Genomic DNA, 22574 nt, shown 5'->3' on the forward strand with positions numbered 1-22574 from the left:
ACAAGGGGAAGTTGTCGTTAGTTATTCCCCAGCAAATAGGATTTATGTCAAAAGTCTAATTTCACAAATTGTAATTTTCTCTAGCAGTGGTTTTCTATGTTGGGCTCAAATACCTTGTTCAAAATACACTCACTTAGCACTTTATTAGCAACACTATGGTCCTAATAAAGTTCTCAATGTCGTCTTCTGTTGTTATAGCCCATCCGCCTCAAGGTCCGATGTGTTGTGCTTTCTAAGATGCTGTTTTGGTCATTACAATTGTACAGAGTGATTTTCTGAGTTACAGTATCCTTTCTGTCAGTTCGAACTAGTCTGGTGGTCGAAATCACTGAGATCACATTTTTTTCCTCATTCTGATGGTTGATTTTGAACATTACTTGAAGCTCGTGACCCGTATCTGGATGATTTTATGCATTGCACTGCTGCCACACGATTGGCTGATTAGATAATTGCATGAATATGTAGGTGCACAGGTGTTCCTACTAAAGTGCTCAGTGAGTGAAATTTTTTTGGAGAATTCTATCTTCCAAACAAAAATTCCAATATAATAATATTTTCTAAATAGCTGTTTGGTAAACTGAAAATGTAACCACACTGGGATACATTAAGGCTGTGATTAATTCTATTAGGGGTTTAACCAAATGGACAAGGGCATTTTAATAAATGTCAGGTTGGGGCAAATTGTCACACGTGTTTGAATAATTACAATTTATTTATTTATTGGTAAAAATTGTAAAGTATTTGTCTATACAAAAAAATACAAAAAATTAAAAGCACCCTGAGAAATACCCACTGGAATATAATTGTGACAACTAGCCCCGGTCTGCCATATGAACCATACTATATAGTAAGCTATAGCTATGTGGCGTCTAACTTTTTTAATAATCTACTCTACAAAGTTTTCTTATATATATATATATATTTTTTACTTTTTTTTCTCGCAAAATCTCGGTATTCAAAATAGATAATCACAGAAAAGGAAAAAGCATTTCGTGAGTGTCCAGTGACGAGTGCGTTGGGTAGGATGGGGCACGTGAAGGGTTAAATCGGTTGGGAGGGGAGGTGACAGCAAACCAAAAGAAGAGGGGGATATAAAACACCAAAGGCTTCGTGGGCATGAGTCTGACTGTGTTTGTGCTGGACTTAAAACTCACAACGATAGAAGGCAACACACACACACACACACACACACACACACACTCGTCCAGTGCTTTGTGGTGTTATTTGACAGCGCATTTTTACGCAGAAGGTGTGTGTGTGGTTATTCTTGCGCAAGAGCGGCTCATACACCCCTTCCAGAGGACAGAGCTCAGTGGAGCTAGGCAGAAGAGCAATTTGGATTTTGATCACACTGAAGATGGGCTTTTAGTGAACAAGCCCTCTTCCCTAAAGACGTAGTGGCGTTTGGAGAGGATGACAGCACACTTTGCGCAAGTCACCGGAGCGCAAGAATGTCTCCAAACCAGACGTTTTCTGTTAAACGTGAAACGGGAGAGACCACGGGGATTTGAAACTGTTTGAGTTGGAGATTTTAATGCTTATATTTTATTTTTATAGATAAGGGAAATGCTGCAAGGTCTCAGAATTGTGTGTTTGGTGCCAATTCACCCGATTTACCTGCGCACCATTAAAACTCAAGTCAGTTTTCTCCAAATGAAGTGAAACTTATGGACTTCTGCTCTTAACAAAATTGTTACTTATATGTGTGTGCATCACTTTTTCTTTTGCATTTTTACACTGATGCTAAAAGAGATGTGAACACCTCCATGGAATTGTACCACAAGGCTTTGGAGTATGAAGTTTATATTGGGACTTAAATTAAATTTTTTTTTTTTTAAGTAATTCAACTTCTTTTCTGACACCAGCAAAGCACTCAACGGAATAAACTTTCTTTTGATGATTATTATTTATTTTTAAGGTAAACACCCATCTAGGACCTAAAAATCACTGGCTCTGATCAGTTTTTTTCAATACAACGTGGAGGGATTGGGCTTTTGTAGACCATTTCTAGCCGGTTACTGTTTTCCCGTCAATATTGTTCTTCTGGACCCAGAGGTGGCTCCGCAGTGGTGTTGCGGCTCCTCGTCCGCGGCGGATCCGGAGATCGGAGTGTCTGCGGCGGCAGGAGGCGGAAGCCCAGCAGTACCACAGGGTCCTAAAAGCGCTCGAGTAAAGAGGATGGTGCGACTGGCTGCGGAGCTGCTGTTGCTGTTGGGACTCCTTCTTCTGACTTTACACATCACGGTGTTGCGGAGCAGCCCGCTTCAGCAGGGGAATGACACTGTGATCGCGGAGCAGGACTCGCAGGTGGCAAAGGTGAGTTTTTTGTATTTAAAATGAAATGGATGACTTGGACTGAATATTTAAGAAAAGTGCCCAGCATCTAGATGGGAACTTATTCAATATTGTTAATAAAGTATCCCTGGGTGATACCTCTAGAAGTTGTTTGAGAAAATGCGAAGAGTACTTTACTGCAAAATCTAGGCAAAGTGTGGCCACTTTGAAGATGCTAAAATATAACACAGTTAAGATTTATTATGGATTTTTTTAGTCACAACATAATTCTCATATTTCCATTTCTATTATTCCATAGTTGTGATGACTTTACTATTATTCTAAAATGTGAAAAAATAAAACGCATGAGTAAGTGACCCTAAACCTTTGAACAGTAGTGTGTGTGTGTGTGTGTATATATATATATATATATACAGGGTTGGGAGGGTTACTTTTGAAATTTATTCCACTACAGATTACAGAATACGTGCTATAAAATATTAAAAAGATCAGTAACATATTCTAAATACTTTGGGTTACTTCTTCATCACTGGTAGATTTGTTCACTTGTTTTGATTATAAAAACTCTGCCAGTACAGTAAGACAAAATACACATGTTAAAAATACATTCTCTTAAAAACCTAAATATCTTATGCAGCATTTTGCCCTAATATCAAAGTTCTTACTAAAAAAAAGAAATTATGATCCAACATGAATTTTCTTGATAAAAAATATGATTGTGCCAGGTAACGTAAAGCGTAAAGCTGACAATTTACACTAGGTTTATTTCTATTTCTTCTGCTACAAACTTACTTCTACAAATGACAATAAAATGCAAAGTAATCTCTTCAGTAATCAAACTGTAATCAAACAAAGTAATGTAACTGCATTCTAAATGCCAATTATTTAAATTGTAACTGTAGTGGAAGACAGTACAGATACAGATATATGGATGAATACAGTTTTAATAATATCATGTATACATACTGCATTAGGCCAACTATAATGAGAATGAAATGAGGTGGGGGTAATATTCTGGATGGATGGTTGGATGGATGAATGGATGGATGGAAGGAAGAAAGGAAGGACGTGAGGAAGGAAGGATGGATTGATAAATACAGTTTTAATAATATAATGTATACATATTGCATTAGGTCTACAGTAATGAGAATAAAAGAGGGTGGGGGGAATGTTATGGATGGAAGGAAGGAAGGAAGGTGGATGATGGACAGACAGGTACTATCTATTTTCTTACAGTGTGTGTCAAACAAATTTGAGATGTCAATTTCATTTTCATTATTATGTTTTATTGACCTTGCAGTGTTGTTGTTTTTTTCCTTAATATGTGAACAGTACCAATAAAATCAAGGTAATATTGTTTTTTTTTTTGCAATAAAAGTCTTGATTTGCCTTTTTTAAATCCATGCATCTGTCTGTGGCACAAGTTGAAAAATTAAATGTTGTTCAAGGGTTTTTCTAGAATGACACATAAAACATAAATTTATTTATTGTGATGGTATACCTTCAGCCTTTTTTGGACATGTGATGTTTCACAATATTCATGCATTGTTTTTGTAGTATACTGCCAGGTATTTCTGACATAGCACAAAGCTTACACTGAACTGGGTGGGGTGCAGGTTCAGAGATGGACTCTCTTCCTCTCCACTTGTCTAACTTCTAGCTGCAGGCTATAGTTCATCAGCACTGGTCCATCAGTGCCACCCAAGCATCCTGTTAAAATGCACTTGCTTCAAACTGCCAGGATAAAAGAATGCAGGCAGACTGCGACAGCCAAATATTGGCGCATACAACATAAATGTAGACCATGAAAACAGAGTAACCACACATTCAGGGCTACAGAAAACATTCTCAGTTTAGACTGTCCTTTAGAACAGTTAGTTGAGATTAGACCTGGCTTTTATAAGTATGTGTAGATTTCAGCTAAAAGTATTCTGGCCATCTGTTTACAGAGCAAGTGCAATGCTCCCAGAGACCAGACCCTGGGGTCAAGAAGGGTTTGAGATCCACAGGGCTTTGTTGGGTGCATTAAAAACACTGCGGCTGCCTTTTTGATGTATATTTAGCATGACACCGAGATGCCTTTGTCAGGCTGTGAACGTTGGCATAACACCATGATGAATGTTTGTTTCTCCACTATGGCAGCCCGCTTGGAGAGGTACAGTGCCAATGCGGATTTGGTTTAACAGTTAAATGAAGATCAGTTGGGGAAAAGCAAGATATCTGTTTTGTTTTTCTGTCCTTTTCATACAACTTCAATGGAGACAATTGTTGGCATTTAGTAAGAGTAGAGAGATATAAAAATGAATGTGGATATCATATAGGGTTGCCAACTAGTCCATATTTGCAGGGATATATCATAAATTGGCCAAAAAGTACAACGCCCTGTACGGTCCACCTGTTGTCCCGTATTTTAGCGGCGATCCCCTTCCTGTATTGAAGCACTCAAAATGCTCAAGCATCCCATATTCGTTTGGCGAAACATTGGCATTCTAAGTAGCACAGCTCAGATCGTTTGGTCTTGGGAGAATTTGGAAGAAATGTTTGATTTCATATTGAAATATCTGAGTTTTGATAGCAGAATTTATATCTTGGCAAATCTGATTGAGTTATATAATTTGGATTTTTCTCATGTCTCATTTGGATTAATCTTCTCTGTTGGTTCCTATGAAAACATGCTTTATGCTTATACAAGAATTTCCAAGGTATTTCAGTGGCTAAAGGAAGTGAATGAATCCCGGGTTGGTCTTTAAATGCAGTTGTGTGTTAGCAGTTTAGTCTTGCCCTGGAGGTCAAGTCTGTGGTTTCGTGGAGAGAGTTTGGGGACTGTCTTGGGATTTAACTCACTCTGCTCAGATCATGCTTATGACATACACAGCTCTTGGAAATATGCCAGGAATGTACCTAGAATGTGTCAAACGTAACTAGGTTTGGAGAGAGGTGGCGGGCGATGGAGAGAGTGGGAGGTCGTAGTGTTTGGTGATGGCCAAATGAGCCTCACTGGCAGCTTCTCAAAAGACTTCATGCATGAGCAGATGCAATCACAGAACCAGCAGCACCTGCAAATCTTACAACATCCCTTTGGTCACAGACTACATCCTCATGTCTGTCCAGCTTCTTGTACTGGAAAGCTTCCAGAGAATACAAATGCTGAGGTTTTTCTGTTTATTTTTAACATGTCTTTAAAAAATTATATTATATCAATTAAAGCTTCAAAAGTCCTCACGGCATAAACTGAAAATAATCTCAATTTATGGTAGTAAAGAACACAATTATCAGAATTTGAATATAATTTGATTCCAGTTACAAAATGTAAAGATTTTCACCCTTGTGAGGTTCTAAACACATTTCAGATTTGTGTACAACACATTGACTTTCTTCTGTGGAACACAAAAGCAGATGTAAAGCAGAATGTTTGTGTCAGTCACCATTTACTTTCATTCTATGAAAGTAGTACGTAATGAATGATGACTAAGGCTAAAATTCTGCCTATTTTTTTTGTGTTCCATGAAATAAAGTCATATGGTCATATGGAATATGATGACTTTTTTTCTCACATTTTCTGCTCTGATTTTGGGAGAAAATATGTAGACCGTATTCAAAAATGGTAATTTAAACACAGCTAATAGTACTGGACTCTAATGGTAGCTCAAATGATCCATCATTTCAAATAAACGGAAACTATTTAATGAATAAACATATAAGGGGCAGAGAATGTGTGAATATTTGGTTACATCCTTGCCCATACTACAAGGAGTCCATTCCTCAAAGAAAAGTCAGAAAAGCTAATACTTAACTTCTTCATTTAGGTGTTGCATTGAAAAGCCCTTTGCACTTTGTTCGGTCTTCGTTTCCTGTCCAGTCTCCTGGGAAGACCCCCAGAGAGGCTCCCAATTGAAAATGGTGTCATGGTCCTTAAGCAAAGGGAATGAAAGGAAAGTGGGGAGGAGGAAGTAGAGTCAGAAATGTGTTGGAGGGGGGCCTCTGTATGTGACTTTCATTCATGTTTCCTTTTTATATGTAGAGGGGGGTGTCAGAGGCCATATGGTTTTAAGAATGGTGTGTAACAGGAGCTGTTTTTGAAGGAACTGTAAAATGACCTACTGTATCTTAACCCTATTAGGCTATGAGATCTATGAGTCCCTGTTGCATCTGGTATTAACATCCATCTCAAGTGATCCAATCACATCTGGTCAATCTGATCGCAACTGGTCTGCTGAGACAGATTGCTGTGTGCACCTGGTTTTAACATGAATCACTTGTGACTACTTGTGATGAGATTTTCAAGAGAGGGGTCTCAAATTTCATAACTTCATATAAAACTTAGTTACTATATTAGAGCAGTTCAAATAAGTGAAATGATCAAAACCTCTTAAAGGAATAGTTAATCCACAAATGGAAATTCTCTCATCATTTACTCACCCTCATACCATCCTAGATGTGTATGACTTTCTTTCTTCTGCTGAACACAAACAAAGACTTTTAGAAGAATTTCTCTGCTTTGTTGGTCCATGCAATTCAAGTGAATGGTGACCAAAACTCCAAGCTCCAAAAGCATTTAAAGGCAGCATAAAAGTAATCCATATGACTCCAGTGGTTAAATCCATGTCTTCTGAAGCGATGTGATACAAATATATGAGAAACAGATGCATATTTAAGTCCTTTTTTACTATCAGTCTCCACTTGCACTTTTACATTCATCTTCTTTTGTTGACATGTCAAATCAGTCATGTTTTGTGTTATTGGTGTGTTTCTGTGGTAATCGTGAGGTTTCAGTAACCATATCAGTAATGCTAACTTGTTGATATAAGATTTTGGTCATACTGCCCATTCGTAAAATACCCCTGCTTCAAACCATTAGTATTGTGCTATTAGATCCATGGTGTCTTATTGTTCCTAATTTGGCTCAATCTACGTTGTCCCACAATGCATTGGACACTATCGTCAAAAGTATACATTGGGCAATGTTTTTGCCTGTACCTGAAGTGAAATCATGCTACATTGGAACAACCATGGTGCAATCTAGAGCTCGAGTAGTCAAACAAAATGGCTTGGGTGAAAGAGAGAGAGGGAGGAGAGAAAGAGACAAAAGATTGATGGCGCCCTTTGATCTTATTGTCTAGCTCATTATGCATGATTACAAGCTACTTATAGCTGTCCAATTGTGGAGTAATTGCCCCCTCTGTGTGGATGTGACAGCAAACACATGCCTTGGCAGTCTAAAGGGAAAACAATTACAAACCTCTTTGTCAGGCAAAAGTGTATTTTTCTGTCAGGGCAAGTGAGGCACTCAACAATTTTGCAATATGGGTCCAGTCCATATCTGTTTCAGCTGCTCTGAAGAAGAACAGATCAGGACTTTAGTGGAAATATAGCGGGTGTGTACCAGATTTCTCTTGATCAAGGGGTAGACAGGAGCCAGGCCAACAACCTTCTTACACTCCTTGAGAATAACCAAAGAACAACTTTTTTAAATTTAAGAACAAAAGAAAAAAGTCTTGCTTTTTTCTAATGAGTCAGGTTCCACTCGTAAAAACCCTTCTATTTTTCTCAATAGCTTAACGTAATAGCAAAATAGCAATTACAGTGAAAAGTTGAATTTCAGCATGATAACATGTACTCGAGCTGGCATGGACTCAACAAGTTTGTGCAAAACCTGATAATCCATGTTATCCCAACATGATCTGAAAATGTTTCAAAGAGCATCTTGTGTACTGGAAGCAAGGAAATCTGACATCACACTATTTTGTCACAAAGTCGCTATCTGAGTTGTGACCTAGAGATGCAGCGCAAAATCCTACAAACTTCTTATTCAAAAGATCAATATTTAAGTTCATCTTTATCAATCTCCTCTTCCAATTTCACACTCGTCTTTTGTTTTTGGTTTATCACCATCTACTGGGCAGGGAGGAGAATTAATGGTAACAACGGACTTAAATATTTACTTTTGCATTTAGTAATTTGGCAGACGCTTTTATACAAAGCGACTTACAAATGACTTAAATATTGATCTGTTTCTCACCCACATTAATCATATAGCATCTGAAGATATAGATTTAACAACTGGAATCTTATGGATAACTTTTTTTGCTCCATTTATGTGCATTTTGGAGCTTCAACATTTTGGTACACATTCACATTGTGAGGACCTACAGAGCTGAAATATTCTTGTAAAAATGTTTGCTTTGTTTTGGCACGATGGAGCGTAACTGATGCAAGAATTTTCATTTCCAGAACGTGTCATTCAGGATTTTAAAAAATCCTGAAACTGTTTATTTTCAGGTTTAAATTAGATCTTGAATGCTAGATTTTCAATGTGGACAAAGACTTTTGATCCCAACTTTATGTAACACTCTCTCACTGCATTTATGGTCATTTTTTTATTATTTACCTTCAGTATTCTAATCTTTTTGGTTCTTTGTGAATTATCTATCTCAACAGGATCTCAAACAGTGGTTTATTGTTAAATGTGCTATTAGAGTGTCTAATGTGTTTACATTTCGGGGTGATAAGGAGCAATGAAGCACCTGTAGGTAATTAGGCCATTTGAGGTGAGATTGAGTGAGTTGAGCTGCTAATGTCTCTAATCTCTTTTAGTGTAAACAAACAGTGCTGGGCTGAGCTGGATTAAACCAGTATCGTTTCCCTTGATCTCTGTCTTTTAGGTCTCTTTCACGAACATATGGCTGGTTAAAGCAGTGTTAAAGGTGTCTGGGATTTAATCACACCTTTGAGAGGAAAGGAAAGAGATAGCAGTGTTTGAGTTACCCTTTTGAAGCAATTTATCTGATAAATCCTCTCTGATGGTCTAATTCAAATAAAGTAATATCTACATAAGGTTGTTGATTTTGATCATGGTAAACTTCCAAACCCTGCTGGAGAAACATGGTCATACCAGCTAAAGATGATCAAGCTGTTGTCTGGAACATTATAGCTGTTTTTATGCTGGTCCAAGTGGTCTACCTGCTTTACCCAATTGAAAATAAGAAGAACAGATAAAACAAGCCTAAACTGGTTTGCTGGTCTTAGCTTGTTTAAACTGGCCATCAAGCCTTGCCAAGCTGGCCAAAATCTCTCTAAAACCAGCCAACTGGGCGACCAGCTATGAGCTTGGGCTGATTGTAGCTGTTTTATGTTTTTATTTCAGCAGATTAAGCAGGTTGAACAAAATAGTCTACAATGTCAAAACCAGCTGATGGTCCATCTGATAAACCATATAGACAACCTTGGACAAGCTAATGACCATATCATACATCTACAAAAAACTGTTAATTGTATTACGTGTTCCTCACCTTCCTTGTTGACAGTGACCTGAGACTCAGAGGTGTAAAATAACGAATTATAAATACTCACGTTACTGTAATTAACTATTTTTGTCCCCAAAATAGTTTAACATTTTATACTTTTACTTTTACTTGAGTATATTTTAAGTGATGTAACTGTACTTTTACTGCGCTATTATCCCACCATCTGTGTTCACTACATCCCTGTCCTGATGTTATTTTTATCCATCAGTTTGATTGGCAAGAGAGAGTCTCGTGACTCCCGTCAAATCAAATCACACACTTGAACAGCAGCTGCAGATTTGGCGCCATCTGTTCAAGCACAGTTCACCTGAACATCTCAGCTGCACCTAAAAGGGATTTTCGCAGTGAAAAAGGCCAATTGCTTGATCATGTCATGTGAGTTTAACTTGCTCAAGCCAGATATCAGCATTAATCCTTCCTCTAATTTTGAAGAAATATATCGAGGTAAATTTCACATTTCTGCTTACTAGATTCTGTGTGTCTATAATGTTGCTATCTATCACTGAGATTATTGGGTTGATGTGAGAGATTAATGCAATGTAATCAATAGGGCTGGGCGATATAACAATCTTGATGTTTATCTGAAAAAAGAGATGTCTACGATATGGATGATAAACATCTCATTAATTATCTACACTTAACCTATGTTCAACATCTAAAACAGGGGTTTTTATTACATCGATCGCGACAGCAAGACAACCACTGGTTGGTTGATCTAGACAAAATATAAAATATTGATTGTCACTGTGTGCTGTTTGATTGACAGGCGCTAATGTTTGAATGCTAATGCGGTTACACACCTAAACGATCAAATACACTTTATAAGTCCGCCAATGCCCGTCTTGAGACATTAATGTGAACGCAGTCGGTTTGGTCTGATAAAAATTATGTTTACATCAAAATGTCAGACTTGAAGTGTACATGTAACTGAACTGAGTTGAGAACTGTCTAGTATGCTATGTCATATAAAGGCTACTAATCAAACAACAATAACAAGGAAACGAGAAAACCACTCACTACTTTTGGCTGAATAGCTTGAGTAGCCTTTTTATAATGCCTGATACTTCAGGCAGAATATTCCACCAGTCACAAACTTCAGAAAATAGTGCATCATGCATTAGAATGAGAACACAACTATTTCTGGGATTAAAAGATACTAGAACTAAATCAATGTTGAACATTGTATCTCAAAATGTGCTAATTGAAGAAATAATTCTCTTGAAAATGAAAATTCTCTTATTTCCTCACCCTCATGCCATCTCAGATGTCTATGACTTTCTTTCATCTGCAGAACACAAATGAAGATATTTAGAATAATATTTCAGCTCTGTAGGTCCTCACAATACAAGTGAATGGATGCCAACATTTTGACACTCCACAAAATACATACATGCAGCATAAAAGTAATCCATATGACTCCAGTGGATAAATCCATGTCTTCAGAAGTGATATGAAGTGATATGGGTGAGAAAAAGATCAATATTTAAGTCCATATTTGCTAGAAATTCACCCTGCCCAGTAGATGGCGATATGCATGAAGAATGTGAATCATCAAAAACAATAATAGCATGTGAAAGTTGAAGTGGAGATTGACTGAGCAGGGAGTAGAATTTACTGTAAAAATGTACTTAAATATTGATCTGTTTTAACCAAACCAATCATATCTCTTCTGAACACATGGATTTAATCACTGGAATAACATGGATTAGGCTACTTTTATGCTGACTTGTTATTTTTGGAGCTTTAAAATTTTGGCACCCATTCAGTTGCATTGTATGGACCAAAAGAGCTGATACAAAAGTCATAATTTATGTTCTGCTGAAGAAAAAGTCATACACATCCGAGATGGCATGAGGGTGAGTAAGAGAATTTTCATTTTTGTGTGAATTACCTGCTTTTTTAGTGTTTTTTCATAATATTTTTTTTTGTTACATTCCTTGCATTGTTTGAACACGTTTTATGCACAACAATAACGCTCTGTCAGCATTAAGGGGAATTTAGACCCTACACATAAACTGATTTGAATGTAATTGTTTCATACATTGTTATATTGAAAATAATTTTTTCATCTTCATTTTGTAATGTTGCCCTTTTATTTATTTTCTCCATCAGATTAATGTAGTTTAATTTTTCACTTATCTATGATACTGTTTACAGTATCATAGATAAGTGATGTATTTTAAAAGCTGTCAATCACAAACACCTATAAAATATCTATATTTTTTATTCTTTCTGGTAAACAGCCATTGTAGGGAACGTAAATTACAGTATGTGTGCAACATTTTTTAATTGCAGCATAGAGTTTTATTATAAAGGGGCATAGTTTTCACAACTCAGTACTCAATACTCACTACTCATGAGTACTTTTATATTAGCTACTCTTTTACTCTTATTTGAGTAGTTTTTAGGACAGGTAATTTTACTCTACTCATACTACATTTTTTAAGAAGTAACAGTACTTTTACTTGAGTGTTATTTTTCAGTACTCATTCTACCCCTGCTGAGACTTTTGTTAACTGACCTCTGCCATTTTAACCAGTGATTTATGATACTAATGATGCTAAGCAGTTCTAATCACTCTCATCTGTATTTATGCTGTTTTTTTTTTTCTTCCTTGTCGAGAGGTTACACAGTGTAAATATATCTCTGCATTTAGTCTAGCATCAATTGACATCTCTTGAGGTTGGGATGGAAATGAGCTGACAATTGGGATGTACTTTATAAACTTTGATGACAAAATGCTTGTACAGCGCTACAGGCATAGGTGTAATCTGCAGACTTTTCACATTTTTTTAGAAGTTTTATTTGGTGGAAATGTGAGGAATTCAGCTAAATGGATTTAAACCTGGTAAAACATGTTCATCGGAGTGTACTACAAACTTCTAGGTAGTTGAAAGCATTAACAATTTAACCAATTGTTCAGTAAATATGCAAAGGCAGGGAATCTGTATGAGATTGTGAATGATGGACGCTAGAATTCCTCATCGGGTCCTTGACAAAAATTATTATTTATCTCTGTTTGCCAGTTGTCTAATAATTTCTGCTGTGTTATTTGTTTGTACAGAATAATGTCAATGCAGAGACCAGCTCCTCCGTTCAACTTGGGCTTGGTGGCAGAGAGTCCAGTGTGTCTCATAGTCCAGCGTCTAAGCCCTGGCCTCACAGTCATGGGACAGGTGGCAGCCTGCAGAGAGACGGCCCAGGAGCTTTTCTGTTGGACCTGCAGAACTTCCCTGATCTTTCCAAAGCTGACATAAATGGGCAGAACCCCAACATACAGGTTGGAAGACACAAAAAAAGAATACATTTGACGTTTTAAATCATTCACAATGTGTGCAGAGTATGACCTTTTTTCATCACACCAGTACACTGAGTATGACCAAAAATCAGCTCATTAAAAAATCTAAAAACGAAAGAATACATGAAATTTGAAATCATCCGGTTATCCTCTGCTTTTGATGTCAAACAGGCATTCGAACAACACTGGTTATACAAATCTACGTGTTTTGATCGGATTATGCATTAATTGTTTATGATCTTACACCAATAAAGGAACACAATTTATGGCTTTTGCATGATACTGTCAGCTTATTAAGCATAATTGGTGTAAGAATATGCATGCTAATGCACTCAAACAATCACTAATGCATAATCACATGCACATTTTAAAGAGCCGATTCAGGTTCCTCGACCATAGTGGTGGAGCTGTGCAATCCTTGCAAAGTATGAAAGAAAGCAATATTCTGCTACATCCTTCACAACCTAGCACTAAAAAAAGTCTGCAAGATCAGGAATTGCCCTGTACAAATTGTGTTCAACACAGATTTTGTGGGTGCACTTGTGCCATTACCTTATTTGCATAACTCCTTTAGTGAATCGCCCACTAAAACAACACTGAAAATGCATGCAAAAAGAGGGAGCTATCAGCACTCTTGGTGAATTCCCCTCCAAGTAATTTTAAAGGAGACATGGATGACCAGGCACATAATAAATCAAAATCTTGGCAAACAGAAAGTGGCAGAAAACCCTGTTGCACATCAGCACCTCTTTTCAAGAACAGAGTCTTTTTGTCGCCTCAGCTTTCTCTGCCTCTCTCTCTCTCTCTCTCTCTCTCTCTCTCTCTCTCTCTCTCTCTCTCTCTACACACACACACACACACACACACACACACACACACACACACACACACACACACACTCACAGCTCCTAACATTCACCTAGCCTCAGTAACCACATCCACCTGCACAGCACCGCCGGCCAACTAATCCACCATGGGCTCGATCTACATCAGAAAGAAAAACATGAGCATCTTGACCAAGAATTGCATAAAGGATAAAGTGTATCAATGTCCCTAGATGGAGGGCAGGCAGTCAGTGAGTGAATGTGTGTGGGGGGCTCAGGGGGGTGGGGGGCATGGGTATCTTTGATCCAAAGCATCATCTGGCTTTCATGGTCTTAAGGAGGCTGAAAGTCCCTTTGAACTTGATGTTTAGGTGGAGAGAGCGAAAAAGAGAGAGGCTGGAGAGGGGAAGCCCACCCCTTTGCCCCAATCTGGGAGGCACATGTGTTACTGGTGGGGTGGGGGTGTCACCGAAGAATGGCAGCCTCTCAGAGTGAGCTATGAAGCATGACCATGACCTGAGCCAACGTCCATCTGGAATGCCACCAGATCACAATGCCCCTCACTGTTTGATGTTCCACAAAAAAAGCATCCCTCAGTACAACAAACACACTTGATCTATATTATCATTCTCAACATGTGCAAGTTAACAAATTGGAATCGCAGTAAACAGGACTGAAATGGACTGCAGCGTTTGAGTGGGTTTTACAGCATAGCATGAAATAACTGTTTTGAAATGTCCCCTTTAACCCTCCAATGGACTTCTGTCATTTTTGACCGGAATCACTTACAAATTGTTTCCTTTATCTGAGCAGTACTAGACTTGGTGACTTTTCCTCCACTTGCCATCTGAACATACAAAAAAAAATAAAATAAATGGGCAACTTTAATTAGTGGTCATTAAAATAAGTTTTTGTCTTTGTGGTCAAAACTGACTGTCCAATGAAAAAGAATGGGAAAGACCACAACACAGAGCAATTTAATTTTTTTTAAATTTGTCAAATACAATCAATAAATCAGCCACAAGAAGAAGAAAAAACACACACACAGAAATTAAAGGGTGAGACTATAAAACATCCAGAGTGTAAAACAGTCACACCCAAATACTCCACTAAACGCCTCCCACACAAGTCTATGGATTGCAACATTGTAACCCAACTATATTTGTTTGCTGAGCAAAAATAAACATAATAACTGGTCATAGTGTGTCTGAAATGTCAGTTACTTACAACTGTTGAATATCAGAACTATTGAAAATCTGTCCAAGGGTACTCTTGCTCAAATGACATTGTTTAAATACACTATGGTATTTACATAGTAATCCAAGGTTCTCCTAAGCATACCACATGGTACGTCTTCAAAAAGAATAAATAAATATATTAAAATAAATAGAACATTTATATATATATATATATATATATATATATATATATATATATATATATATATATATATATATATATATAATACAATAATGATAAAAAAGCTGGTCTGTTAAAAATGTGAAAATCGAATAAAACATGAACATACCCAATTAAATTGTATTTCAATTAAAAGGATAGTTCACCCAAAAATGTAAATTATGACATAATTTACTCAACCTCAAGTTGTTCCATACACAGTGGAACTCAAAAGGAGACATTAGGCACAATGACAATCTCAGTCACCATTGACATGAGGGTGAGTAAATGATGACAGAATTTCAATTTTTGGGTGAACTATCCCTTTAAATACTTTATAACAATAACAGCATGATAATGTCTCCTCTTGTAGGTTACCATCGAAGTGGTGGACAGTCTGGAAGGTTCTGAGACAGAGAAGGGAATACGTAAAGAAAACAATCCAGGCCGGGCAGCTTCCAACTGGAGGAACTGGTGGCAGCATTCCTCTTCCTCATCTGCATCCTCGTCCTCTGTGTCCACACCGAAGGGGCCTGATGAACAGGACTACCCCTATGAGAGCAACACAGAGGATAGCAACTTCCTCAAACCGTTGGGAGACTGGGGGAGAAGAGGGGCAGCTGGCACAGGAAGCAGAACCCAGGCTGAATATGGTACACTGCATGTGTGATGGTACATCTTGAGTTAATTGCTGTGTCTTGTTTCGAAGGCTGCGTGCTAGGTAGTCGTCCTTTAAACAAAACTCGACGGAAACAGAACGTATCATATTTGCTATGACAGCATGACACTCTTTAACAAGCACTAGTGCTTTGAGTGAGAAGGGAACAAAGTCTCTTTGGAAGGGAATGTATGAGGTACATTTTAGGAAAGTTCAACATTTCTGTTGAAGCAAAGAATTGTGGGTTGTGAGTGCCCACGAAGGATCCTCCGAATTCCCGTGAAAGAAGGTCGCATTCGAAGGCTGCATTCAAAGTGTCCCACTTGCTTTTCTGAAACGAGACAGCCTCGATGACATATGTGGCCGACACAGCCTTTCAAACGAGACACAGCCAATGTCTTAATGAAGGGCTCTGCAAAGCTTAAATATGGATCTATCGTGAGGTGCTGCAATCTGCATGCCAGACAGTTTAATGGGATAGTTCACCTAAAAATTATGTTTAGTATAATGTTAGATTCAGTCACCATTCACTTTCATTGGATACATTCAATTTCCATACAATAAAAGTATATGGTGACTGAGGCTGTCAGTTTCTAACATTCCCCCTGTAATATTGTTTTGTGCTTATTTTGAGTGTTTGGGCGTGTTTTTGCTGTTACCTGATTAGCATAATTCCTGAAGTGAATCAATTGCTAAAATATAACATGCAAATAAACTATGCTAGTAGCCACAATTCGTTCTTAGTAAATTCCCTCTATTATACTTCCTGTAAGAGACAGATTCCTGTGTTGGAGTGTGTCTGTATGACAGAAAACATTCCTGAACATCAAAGGAGAAAAGAGAGAATCTAGAGCATCTGTTCCTGTAGCTTAATAGCTCTTTCTCTGTCTATCTCTCTCTCTCTCTCTTTTTTTCTTTTTGTAAAGTGGAGCTAAATAAGTGAATATGTGTTACTGTCAGACTAGACTTCCTGTCAAACACATTCTTTCCCTGTCACCACTTGCCTAAACCCTTATTGCTCTGAAAGAATACTCTTTGATCAATGTGATAAGATAATACCAATCCAGAAAAAAATTCTCTATATAAATTTGTATTAGGGCTGACCATTTTGGTCCAATCATCATACTGCAATTTAGATTACGATATAGCAAACATTTAAAGAAATAGTTTACCTCAAATAAAAATTCTGTCCTTATTTACTCATCATAATGTTGCTTTATCCTCCTGAGGATACCTTTCTGATTTGTGACTAGTAGCACCTAATTATAATAATACAAAATTATTTAATAAATAATAATAATAAAAACAAATTTGTATTATTATTTCTTAAAAATCTATGTTCACATATGTGGACAACAGGACTAAGTTAATAAGAAAGTTTAAATAATACAAAACTATAGAAATCTGATTTTTTTTTTATCTAATTGTTCATTATGTTTCAAGGAGTGTTATTGGTTTTTGAGACTCTACACACTTTACAGCTGATTTTCTGTAAAGCTGAATATATAATTCTGATTTTAAGTATTGGCCAGCATCATCCAATCACTGCCAACCATGTTAAAATAAAATTTAGCATTACAAATTCTGAATCTATGTACTGATTACCATTGTCCCATGTCTGCCAAACATCTTGAGTGGTCAAAACATCATCTGCAACATGAAACTGAAATTTTTGTCAGATTTTAAGAGTTAATGGATTGCACAGAAAGCTATAGGATGTTCCATTGCTCCCTATTTAGTGAATGGCTTAACCTCCAGTGTGCTGTCTGTCTGCACTTGTCTCAGAATAGTTCGAAATGCACCTTATTTTCATCCTAACTCCATATAAAGCTTCTGAAAGCAACATTTTCCCAATTTTGAATGAACCCATTGATATGAAAATGCATTATGATTAAAGGAATGCATTTACTAATATTAATGAATAGAACAGTATTGTACGGTGGTAACAAAATCAAGTATAACAATTTATATTAAAATGAAGTTAAATAACCCACATATTTGTTAATATGGAACGTGTTTTTCAACTTTTGTTGGAAAAATGTACCACAATACACGTGTGTACATCACATTTTTCAATGCGCTTACATGCAAAAAATGTATGAATTTTTTAAAACGCCACTACAAATTAAATTAGTGATGCTACTTTTTACACCCAAACAGGTTTCAGTGAAAAAACATAGAGGTTTCATACCAGAGGCACTTTTTTTTTTGGCTCTGCATCCCGTAGAAGCACTTCAGGTATATTGATGCCATGCTGTTGTGTCACGTTCTGCCTAACATTTCCTTTTGTGTTTCATGGAAGAAAGAAAGTCATACGAGTTTGTAACAGCATGAAGATAACTTAGTTATGACAGTATTTTTATTTTTATTTTTTTGGATAAATTATCCCTTTAGCTGCTGTTTAGATATAGGCAGCTAAGATAACAAGATTTTCAATAAAAGCCAAAGTTTGTAAAATAAAAATGAACCAGGAGCACTTTGTGTTCACATTTCTCATTTGAACAAAACTGGATGAAAATAGGATGAAAATGAAGCTTGCATAGTGTGTGCATGTTATTATAAATCACTCTGAGAAAGCTGAAAACATTGTATTATGAATGCTATTCATGTAATATGGAATAAGTGCAGTTGACTAAATAGTTGAAAAACTGCTGTTCCTTAACTCTGAAGAGTGCAGATCATGCAGGCTATAATCTATTTATTTTTTATTTGATTTGATTAAAAGGCAGCCTTTAATAATCACACTAGGCAAAATCACAATTTCAATTTTATTCCAATTACAGGTGCACCCCTAATTTTCAATATTTTCTGTGTCCATTCTTCATGATTAACAGCCAGTTTGTCATGGCCATGAGACATTCCTGAGGGTTTGCCATATTTGCACTTGATTGTCTCATTGGTTTGCCTCAGTGTTGTGTGTGTGTGTGAATGGAACTGTGGGTTGTGTGGGATTCAAACATGTTGTTGCCTGTGAGTTGGACTGCACTCGACTGTGACTGTGTGGTTTGATGTGCTGAGCCAGTAATGTTGTCTTTTTAAGACCAGAATCTGTGTTTTTCTCTCATCAGGGGCAATGGATACAGATTGTGGTTGGCTTGGTCTCACACACACACACACACACACACACACACACACACACACACACACACACACACACACACACACACACACACACACACACACACACACACATTGGTGCGGCTATCCTTAAGAGTTCTCTCCATAGACATAATGATTTTTGTACTGTACGAACTATAGATTATATCCCCTAAACCTAACACAACCCTTAAACCTAGCCCTCACAAAAACACATTCTGCATTTTTACATTTTTAAAAAACATAGTTTAGTATGTTTTTTTAAGCGATTTGAATTATGGGGACACTAGAAATGTCCTCATAAACCACATTTATAGCATAATACCCTTGTAATTACCAGTTTGTGGCCTAAAAAAATATTCTCGTAAACCACCCAAGCCCGCCCACACACACACACACACACCTTTATCAGAGCTCTTACTGGCTTATCCAATATGCGCTAGTGTTGCGTGCATGTCGTTTTGACTTCAAAAGCCTAGAAAAACCCAAAGGATTTCAAATCTTATGTAAAGTCGGTTTTCTTTGATTTTTGATAGTTATCAGATTATTGTTGTGCAATTAAACACTCACTGTCTGGTAAAGTAACTGTAATACAGTATGTTGGCTATCATATTGTCCCTCATCACTGAATCACAATGTCGGAGTTGAAGTGCAGTACTTGTAGGTGTACATTGTTTAAACAGGAGCTAGAAGTTGGCATTTGTATGAAGACTTGGCCCATTCATTCACCCATTCCCATGTGAATCAGTCAATTAGAGAACTATGCTAATGGTATAGGCCAGCAGACAGAGTTTGTGTTCCTCAGGTATTTGAAACATACGGTCGGAATCAGATCTACACAGTAGGACAGAAAGTGCACAACATTGCACAACACAACCCAAGTCATGTCATATAGTAACTTTACAATCTCAATGGTCAGGTTTGTCTGAATTTGTTCGTTTTCTTGCCTCTAACAGACTACATAGATGGGGAAGGTGACTGGAGTGGTTGGTCGCCATGCAGCGTAACTTGTGGAAATGGCAACCAGAAGCGGACCAGGTCATGTGGCTACGCCTGCACCGCCACAGAGTCAAGGACTTGCGATATGCCCAGCTGCCCAGGTGAGAAAGAATTCCTTTGATCATCCTTTGATATTTATGCAAACAAACCTTTTCTTGATTAAAAAGTGCCTTACTGTGGCCCCCAAAAGTATTTAAACTACACTTCAAAATCCACAAATATCTTTGGATCATACATCAAAATATCAAACCAAGTGGCATATTTTTTTAAAAAGAAAAATAACAAGCAATTTCAAACAAAACATTTCACAAAAGACGTTTGTTAGGTTTCAAATTATAGAACAGTAGATTTATTGTTAAAAATGTAGACAAAGGGTATTTGCACACTATATGGAACAAGTCCATATAGCAGTTAATGCAATGAACTACACCTGTGGTTAGAACACCTGTGTGAACCGATTACATACATTCACTCCCTTGGGACAAGTTGGGTAAATGCACTTGCAAAAATGTTTAAGAAAAGTAAAGTTAGTTATTAGAAAAGCTGTAGCATAATTTGTTTGCATATGCCACTTAGTTTAATATGCAGTTTTTTTTTTAAATGAAATGAAATCCATACATATTTAAATGTGAATATAGGGGGTTTTAAAGTGTCCAAATACTTATTTCTGGCCAAAACAGCCTTTTTAAATAATAATAGTTCTAATTTGACCACATTCTTATATTTAGGGATTGAAGATGCCTTCAAGACAGCTGCAACAGAAGTCAGTCTGCTCGCTGGCACTGAGGAGTTTAATGCAACAGAGCTCTTCGGAGTGGGTGAGTATTTTTTTTTTGTAATTTAACATCACTTAATATAATTGAAGACAACTGTATGTACTAAACGCCTTTAAACAAACAAAACAAGTTTGCAGCTCTCATAACTTTCCTTAGTTTATTAGTGTACCATTTTCATGGAGAAAGATTGGGATAAAGACTTAAGGTGATTTTGACTTTTGTACTAGCTGCATCGACTACACCAATAAAACCTTATGGCTTGTAATAATACTAAATGTAGGAAAACCCATGAGAGAATTGAAATACTGCTAAAATTGTTAATTGTAAATGTCGGGTCCAGGCTGCAACAAGTAACCTCCTGAAAAAAACACACACACACACACACACACACACACAAATAAACAGCTTAAACCAGCATTGCTATTCTGGACTAAGATGGTTTAAACTAGTCTTTGTAATCAGCTAGTTTAGCAGGTCAGCCAGACGGTGTCTCAGCCTGACCAACTGGAAAGTGCCCAAAACTCTAATACCAGCCAACAGACCAGCTTAGGCTGGTTTAAACTATTTTATTTTAAAGCAAGGTATATATACAAAGCAAGAAATCACCTCCTCATTTCCTGCTCACCTTCATTTGTGGATACTTGAGACATGAACAGTTTAATCACACTTCTAAACACTACTGGAACTCTGTAATCATATTCTAATATTGGTTACTCTTCAGATACAGACAGTTGTGAGCGTTGGATGAATTGCAAGAGTGAGTTCCTCAAGAAATATATGAGTAAAGTGGCCAGTGACCTACCCAGCTGCCCCTGCTCATACCCAACCGAGGTGGCCTACAGCACTGCAGATGTCCACGACCCCACAACGAGGCGCAACTTCCGCTGGAAGGATGCCAGTGGGCCAAAGGAGAAGCTAGAGATCTACAAACCCACTGCACGATACTGCATCCGCTCCATGCTCACTCTGGAATCCACTACGCTTGCTGCCCAGCACTGCTGCTATGACGATAGCATGAAGCTCATTACCCGAGGCAAAGGAGCTGGCACACCTAACCTCATAAGCACAGAGTTCTCTGCTGACCTGCACTACAAGGTGGACATCCTGCCATGGATCATCTGCAAGGGTGATTGGAGCCGTTACAACCAGGCTCGGATACCCAATAATGGGCAGAAATGTGCAGAGATTCCCCAGGATGAGGACTACTACAAACAGTTTGAGGAGGCCAGAGAATTCTGAGTTGAAGATGCCTTGAAACGTCCACAAACAGGAGCAGAACTAAGTAGAAATAAGTGTTATTGGACAAAATATGGGAGAACTGTGGCTGTGTGTTTGAACGAGACTTGCTATGAGAAAAAGACATTACAATAGCAGGCACAGGCAGAATCCCATCTTGGCCCTCGTATTGGTCTCCCTCAGAATCTCTGGATGCTCTTTGCATAGTTTGAAAGTGTCTTCGTGAAAGGAACTCACAAGATAATAAACAAGTTAACTCTTCATGGTTCTCTTTGTATTGTTTATACAGTATGTATGACTTGGGGCATTTCAACATATTTGCCATTCTGTCTGATTTTTTTTATTTGTTATTATTTGGAATAAAAGGGAAAATCTATATTTCATAAAGGGACAGTGTGTCAGGAATTGCCATGCTACTTTTTGTGTGCTGTGTAAAATTATGGACACAAAGCTTCATGTTTTTTTTTTTTATTCTTGCTGTACACCCAACATGCAAAAGGTAGTCCTCTCAATTTTTGGATAGACCTAAGAACATTAGATACAATATTCAGGTTTCCATGTTCACACACATACATTTGTCCAATTAGTATGAACAGAAATGCTATAAGATGAACTGTTGTATCACCTTCCCATTTATGCTGAAAACAGAGGAGTAAAACCAATTCCTGCATTATCTTTGAGAAGTATTTA

General features: G+C 37.4%; 1 protein-coding gene across 1 annotated transcript; it reads left to right on the forward strand.

Annotated features, from left to right (window-relative positions):
- The first annotated feature begins 1095 nt into the window (after positions 1 to 1095).
- Positions 1096 to 22335, forward strand: LOC127660487 (isthmin-1-like). Its single transcript, XM_052150755.1, has 6 exons — positions 1096 to 2316; positions 12664 to 12879; positions 15493 to 15772; positions 19830 to 19973; positions 20601 to 20690; positions 21370 to 22335. Exons 1-6 carry the CDS (start codon positions 2179 to 2181, stop codon positions 21885 to 21887), a joined length of 1386 nt encoding a protein of 461 aa, XP_052006715.1. The 5' UTR covers positions 1096 to 2178; the 3' UTR covers positions 21888 to 22335.
- The last annotated feature ends 239 nt before the right edge of the window (positions 22336 to 22574 follow it).

The sequence above is a fragment of the Xyrauchen texanus genome, chromosome 20 (assembly GCF_025860055.1).
Source record: "Xyrauchen texanus isolate HMW12.3.18 chromosome 20, RBS_HiC_50CHRs, whole genome shotgun sequence".
Taxonomy (NCBI): Eukaryota; Metazoa; Chordata; class Actinopteri; order Cypriniformes; family Catostomidae; genus Xyrauchen; species Xyrauchen texanus.